At 40.5% G+C, this 7,118-nt stretch overlaps 3 protein-coding genes across 3 annotated transcripts in view; 2 read left to right on the forward strand and 1 right to left on the reverse strand.

The window, feature by feature from the left end:
* Positions 1–709, forward strand: part of LOC104727643 (cytochrome P450 83B1-like) — a gene marked incomplete at its 5' end in the record, with an annotated part of 3,293 nt that extends 2,584 nt beyond the window's left edge. Inside the window, 2 exons of the mRNA XM_010446732.2 lie at positions 1–513; positions 614–709. Coding sequence (XP_010445034.2) covers positions 1–513; positions 614–709 — 609 coding nt within the window. The remainder of the gene's footprint in view (positions 514–613) is intronic.
* LOC104721689 (cytochrome P450 83B1-like) lies at positions 1,231–2,889 on the forward strand. The gene is made up of 2 exons (XM_010439729.2): positions 1,231–2,139; positions 2,240–2,889. Exons 1-2 carry the CDS (start codon positions 1,258–1,260, stop codon positions 2,855–2,857), a joined length of 1,500 nt encoding a protein of 499 aa, XP_010438031.2. The 5' UTR covers positions 1,231–1,257; the 3' UTR covers positions 2,858–2,889.
* The window catches only part of LOC104721690 (coatomer subunit beta-1), a gene marked incomplete in the record, with an annotated part of 5,115 nt that continues 1,504 nt past the window's right edge, over positions 3,508–7,118 (reverse strand). The window contains 5 exon segments of the mRNA XM_010439730.1: positions 3,508–3,858; positions 3,973–4,178; positions 4,255–4,340; positions 4,430–4,939; positions 5,159–7,118. Coding sequence (XP_010438032.1) covers positions 3,974–4,178; positions 4,255–4,340; positions 4,430–4,939; positions 5,159–7,118 — 2,761 coding nt within the window.

Genomic DNA, 7,118 nt, shown 5'->3' on the forward strand with positions numbered 1-7,118 from the left:
GAGATGAGGAAGATGTGTATGGTGAACCTCTTCAGCCCAAACCGTGTCGCAAGTTTCAGACACGTTAGAGAAGAAGAGTGTAAACGGATGATGGACAAGATATACAAAGCCGCCGACCATTCAGGCACAGTTGATCTAAGTGAGCTGCTCTTATCTTTCACCAACTGTGTCGTATGCAGACAAGCTTTTGGGAAGCGTTACAATGAGTACGGCACCGAGATGAAGAGATTCATAAATATCTTGTACGAGACGCAAGCACTTTTGGGCACTCTTTTTTTCTCCGACCTTTTCCCTTATTTTGGATTTCTTGACAACCTCACTGGTCTCAGTGCTCGTCTCAAGAAAGCTTTCAAGGAGCTTGACACTTACCTTCAAGAACTCCTCGACGAGACTCTTGACCCTAACCGCTCTAAACCCGAGACAGAGAGTTTCATCGATCTTCTGATGCAGATCTACAAAGACCAACCCTTCTCCACCAAATTCTCTCACGAAAATGTCAAGGCCATGATATTGGTTCGTTAACTCTTTAGTCGTTTTTACTGCAATTCGATCTTTAAGTTAGTTAAAATATATCATACTATAATTAACTCGGGTTGTTTGTAATTTTCATCAGGATATTGTAGTGCCGGGAACCGACACGGCGGCTGCAGTGGTAGTATGGGCCATGACTTACCTTATAAAGTNATCCAGTGTTACGTTATATAGCTAGCATTGGAGAAAAGTGATATTTTCAAACTTCGAAGTTACTTTAGAAATGTATTCCTTTTAAGTTTTTGTTTATAAATCGATCATAGCAATTTAAAATTCCAAATTTTTGTTATACTTTTAGTAAAGAGTTCCTAAAATTTAAGAATGATTCCTAAATGAACATAAGTTTGTGAGTTTTTATTAAATGATATTCAATACTTTATGACAAATAATATTTAGAAAACAAAACCAAGAGTTTATCTAATACGTACAGTCTTCATAGTTTCAACTCTGATAAACAATCTCGCTTTCAGTATTATCATTGTAATTGTGTTTCAGTGTCGACTTCAAATCAATATATTACATTGTTTTATTAGAAAGCACTTCACCTACTAACATCACGTTTTAAAAACAAGGCAATTTTTTTTGTGTCACCGTATCTGTCAAAGAAATAACGAAACAAGCCAACTAACAAAACTTTTAGCCTTGCTATATAAATCACAGCATCACTTACACTGAGTAAAGAGTATACCCCGACAACAGGACTCAAATAGTATAACAAAAACAAATATGGATCTCTTCTTGATCATAGCCGGTTTGGTAGCGGGTGCAACCTTCTTTTTCCTCCGGAGCACCACCAAGAAGTCTCTCCGGCTACCTCCAGGGCCAAAAGGTCTTCCTATTATAGGAAACCTTCACCAGATGGAGAAGTTCAACCCACAACATTTCCTTTTCCGTCTCTCCAAGCTATACGGCCCCATTTTCACTATGAAAATCGGAGGCCGTAGACTCGCCGTCATCTCCTCGGCCGAGCTAGCCAAGGACCTACTTAAGACTCAAGACCTCAACTTCACTGCTCGTCCTCTCTTGAAAGGCCAACAAACCATGTCGTACCAAGGACGTGAGCTCGGTTTCGGACAGTACACCACGTACTACCGTGAGATGAGGAAGATGTGTATGGTGAACCTCTTCAGCCCAAACCGTGTCGCAAGTTTCAGACACGTTAGAGAAGAAGAGTGTAAACGGATGATGGACAAGATATACAAAGCCGCCGACCATTCAGGCACAGTTGATCTAAGTGAGCTGCTCTTATCTTTCACCAACTGTGTCGTATGCAGACAAGCTTTTGGGAAGCGTTACAATGAGTACGGCACCGAGATGAAGAGATTCATAAATATCTTGTACGAGACGCAAGCACTTTTGGGCACTCTTTTTTTCTCCGACCTTTTCCCTTATTTTGGATTTCTTGACAACCTCACTGGTCTCAGTGCTCGTCTCAAGAAAGCTTTCAAGGAGCTTGACACTTACCTTCAAGAACTCCTCGACGAGACTCTTGACCCTAACCGCTCTAAACCCGAGACAGAGAGTTTCATCGATCTTCTGATGCAGATCTACAAAGACCAACCCTTCTCCACCAAATTCTCTCACGAAAATGTCAAGGCCATGATATTGGTTCGTTAACTCTTTAGTCGTTTTTACTGCAATTCGATCTTTAAGTTAGTTAAAATATATCATACTATAATTAACTCGGGTTGTTTGTAATTTTCATCAGGATATTGTAGTGCCGGGAACCGACACGGCGGCTGCAGTGGTAGTATGGGCCATGACTTACCTTATAAAGTACCCTAAAGCGATGAAGAAAGCTCAAGAGGAAGTGAGGAGTGTGATAGGCGACAAAGGATATGTCTCGGAAGAAGACATACCTAATCTCCCTTACCTAAAAGCAGTCATCAAGGAGTCTCTTCGGCTGGAACCAGTCATCCCCATTCTTCTACACAGAGAAACTATCGCCGACGCAAAGATCGGTGGCTATGATATTCCGGCAAAGACCATCATCCAGGTGAACGCGTGGGCAGTTTCTCGTGACAAGGCTGCGTGGGGAGATAACCCTAATGAGTTCATTCCAGAGAGGTTCATGAACGGGCACAAAGGAGTGGACTTTAAGGGCCAAGATTTTGAGCTCCTACCTTTCGGCTCGGGGCGGAGAATGTGTCCGGCCATGCATCTTGGGGTAGCAATGGTAGAGATACCTTTCGCTAACCTTCTCTACAAATTCGACTGGAGTCTATCTCAAGGTGTTAAACCGGAGGATATAAAGATGGACGTCATGACCGGACTTGCCATGCACAAGAAAGAACACCTCGTTCTTGCACCAACGAAACACATCTGATCCTATATGTATTCATTAGGACTTTTCTGCTTGTAGATTTGTCGTTGAGATCAATGTTTGTTTTTTACTGCAGTGTTTCATGACTTTCAGTTTCATCGTCCAGGAAAAAAAAATTAGCCATGACTTTTNTTTTTTTTTTTTTTTTTTTCCTGGCTCTTTTCTCATTTCCAACAATAATGTATTGCATGCAAAAACAATACTGTAATATATTCTTCTCTCTTTTTTTTTTGTTGATAAAAAGGCTTAATGATGTATTATATTCCCTCTGTTATAATTTCTCTTGCTATCTTGTTTAAAATCATCGATAATATGACTAGAAATCATGTTGGTAAAGTCCTAGACTGTATGACTATCGGAGTGGAAGTTTCTTTGACAATAATATTGACTGAACAGATAGAATAATAGAGGACTTCTGTAGAAATAGAATACTATGTTGATCATTCTGTTCTGTCCCTGTCACATGAAATCTAATAAAATAAATTAAGTTGTACATGTTCTTCTACTTTATTCCTAGTAAAGTTCCCCAGAAGATCAAAAATTCAAATGCAAATGAGAAAAAAAAAAAGAAATGACGAGATTAAGTAACAACATTTTAAGTGGAGAGATCAGGGATATAAAGTAACAACATTTTAAAGTGGAGCAAACCCAGGTAACGTTGAACCTACGTACTATCGATAAGACATTTCTATAAAATCACGGTTTTAATCTCCTCAACAAACGACATTATAGAAGAAAGAGCATTACAAAGGAAACAAAATCGTCAAGTACTGTAAGAAAAACACACTGCCGTATGAGGAAGAATCTTTCGGTACCATACCGGAAAATATACCGGTTACGGAAGAATGATAACAAATTACTGTTTACATATCCTTAAACGCCTCTCCCTCCATTCAGTAAAACAGATTCAACCAACAAAAATTTGCTCAGGAGAGAAACGTACGTAGTCTAAAGAGAAACGTACGTAGTTTAGACCTGTTACTCTGCGGGCCACCGTTCCAAGTCTGAGAATCAATCGGTATGGTACCGGAAATTATACCGGATTAAGATGTAAGGATTCAACATTTATGGTTTATTTTGGGAAAAAAAGTATAGAAGATATAATATTATTAACTAACCTCAGCTACTACCCTTTTGTTTGAGGGTGATTTTGTCGCCAAGACTTAGAGCAATTCCTTGCGTCTTGCTCCTTATCCTTATGTACCCACTCAGTGCTCCATCGGTTTGCTTCTCGATACTCACATTCACTAGAGCATCCTCACCAAACACACTTTTTGCATATAAGTTTGCTGCAAGGAATCCGCATTCTCCTTCTATTGCGGATCTGCAAACAGAGAAGCACTATATTAGTAAGAAGATTTTTCAGTTTTATAAGGGAAGAAAGACGAATCTGAACTTACGGGGCTGTGAGACACTTCATGTTTGTGGATTTGATGATGTGGTCGAGGAATTCTCTTTCGTTCTGAATCGTGGTGTTCACAGCAACCTGACATGGAGGACACAAGAGGAACTGGTTATACTAAGAACAAACAGAAAAAAGAAAAGATAAAACTGTCAAAGGTTTCGGTGAATTACCTTGTTTTCCCATTCAAACTCTGCCCACATGGTTCTGAAAGCAACCTCTGAGCAAACAGCAGGGGAGATATAGTCCATGATATCAATGTGTATATCGTTAAGAACCACGACGTTTCGCTCCATTACATTTGATGTCTCATAGACGATGTTCCCGAATATGACTCCGGTCTCTGTGGACGAGACCTTGATGTTTGCTTTTATCTGCATGCTTGTTTCAGGTGCCAAACTATAGTTCTGAGGACGCTCAACAAGTTTCAGATCACCCATGGTTGCTAACTCCAAGCACAGATTTTGAAGGGTTGCCTTTGTACGGTTGAGAACAGTAACTTCAAGTGCAATGTCATAATGGTGTACTGTCACATATGCTTCAGCATAGACTGGATCACTGAATCCTGTGAGTTGAAGAATGCGGTTGAGTTTGTTAGCATCGTTCTCGTCCTTAGTGAATTCTCCAGTTGCACGCTTTAGGTCATCTTGTACCTGGTCTTCCAACTCAAGCTGACTCATTCCCTGAAAGATACTTATGCTCAGTAATTTCATCTACTAACCAAAAGATATAAATATAACCAGGCACTTTCAACTTCCATTGTCCCTCTTTAAATGTCAGAAATTGAAAAAAAAAGTGAATCTGAACTGTAAGAGAAAGATACCGAGGTATAAGAACTGAATAGATTGCCAAGTAAAAACACACACACAACAAGGAAGGGAAAGCTTAGAAAGTAATATTACCTTCCGGCTTTTTAGATGGAAGAAGTCAATTAGATCATCAGGCTGAGCATGAGTTGTTTGGGTCTTTGCCTTAAGTTCCTCCATCTCTCTAAGCTGTTTTTCGGAAATCATCTTGACAAAACTCTGACGGCACGTTTCCAACCATATCCTTTTCATCTCATCATTCCTATGGCAAAGCAATTTTATGCACAAGACAATCCTCTCATATGAATCATTATCAATAGGGTGTGGAGAAACAGGAGATTGCCCAAGTTGCAACATAGAAACCATGATCAGCAAAGCCTCTGAGACTGTCTTGTTCACTTCAGTTTTAGAAGACTGAACCTCTTCCAACCTAAGAACAAGTTTAGTCAATGTGCAAGCAACCACTGCTCCCAGGAAAAAATCACCAGTTAGAAGCAGTGCTCTCAAATTTCCAGAAGTCAGCGATCCTTGAACAACTGTAGGTGAGGAAAATGTGGTTTCAGAGGCTGCGCTTTGGGTAGCATAAGTTCCATCAGCAAGAATCACTGGTTTTCTTGAGGACACCATGGCAGAAGAGGTAGGCTGAATCTTCTTTGATGTCTCAGTTGGTTCAGACTCCTCAGAAACAGAGTAAAATGGTAATTCGCCAAGGCATTGTTTAATGGTTGAAATGCCACTCTCAACTTCTGAAAGTGATAGGCAATACTCTCCAATAATCCAAAGAGCACAAGGGCAGACCTTTCCTGCACGGATCTGATAGAACGTGTCCAACAACCTGGTAATGATTGAAACTCTTAACTTGGGATTTGTTTCAATTATCTCTCTAACAAAAACAGCCACGTCAAGAGCAGAAGCCACATTGCTATCTCCCAAGAAATCCATTAGAAGATGGACCACTGTGCTTGCAACTTCAGGGAACTTAACTGCACAAGCATGGATTGCTTGAATAAGCATTTGTCTGTACTCTCCATTCTTCTCAAGCTCTCCACTCTGTGTCTTCACAACTTCTTTCTTCAGCATTTGCACAACCTCATTGATATTATGATGAGTAATCAAGTCAAGGGCAATGTCAAGTGTCTTCCTGCGGATATCAAGGTTTGGGCTTGAGAGTGCTCTAAGAACATCTATTATCAACTCAACCATGATATCTCTGTGCAATGTCTTAAGTTCATTCAACCGATCAAGCAAAATAAGCTTCACATTGTTGTCACTCTGAGAAGAAAGAAGTTTGCAGTAGGTGTCAGCAGCAGCCCTAATAGCAGTAGGGGCAGATGAGAGAGAAACAAGTGTCCCAGCACATTCGTAGATAACTGCAGAAGAAGTGGCACTTAACAGAGAAATAATAATCTTAATATATTTCCCCTTCTCTGATGGTTTAGTCTTACACACACTACGAATCAACTCCAGAACCACCATCTGAAGGGACTCATTCCAGTCTGAAACCTTGTCAACATTGCTCAGAAGATAATTCACTGCTCGCTCTTCAGCACAGGTAAAGAGCATTAAAAAAGCATTTCTCTTGGCAGACGGATCTTGTTCTGTTGATAGAACTTTCTCGATCATTTCAGGCGCATCCACGAAAAGTTGCTCGCCTTGTGGAAGCTTATATATCGACATGATGGCCAGAATTGCATTCCTGCGAACAAATGGATGGCGATGCTCCAGATTTTGTAACACTGATGGAGTCAAAGGCTCCACTATTTCAGTCTCCTTCAACCGACAGAGAAACCTCAGCGTCACTCCACGGATGTACTCATTCGGATGCTGAAGGTTATTCCGAAGATTCTGGCAAATCAAAATCATTTCAGGCAACACCTTCCCCTTCGAATCCGTTTTTTCAATCAGCTCCAGGTACAGCAACAGAAGCTTTTGGATTGTGTGGTCCTCAGAAGTCAGCACATATCTTATAATGGTTATGAAAAGCTGAGGAATGGTTTCACCATTCAGCAAAAGCATAACCGCCTTCTTCATGGCATCAACCTTTGCTTCAACATCA

This window comes from Camelina sativa, chromosome 11 (genome assembly GCF_000633955.1).
Source record: "Camelina sativa cultivar DH55 chromosome 11, Cs, whole genome shotgun sequence".
Taxonomy (NCBI): Eukaryota; Viridiplantae; Streptophyta; class Magnoliopsida; order Brassicales; family Brassicaceae; genus Camelina; species Camelina sativa.

Bases quoted from the DNA above. Each gene is read 5' to 3' on its own strand.
- LOC104721689 (XM_010439729.2), top strand. From the start codon at position 1,258: ATGGATCTCTTCTTGATCATAGCCGGTTTGGTAGCGGGTGCAACCTTC. The intron at 2,140-2,239 runs GTTCGTTAACTC...AATTTTCATCAG, and splicing joins ATGTCAAGGCCATGATATTG to GATATTGTAGTGCCGGGAAC.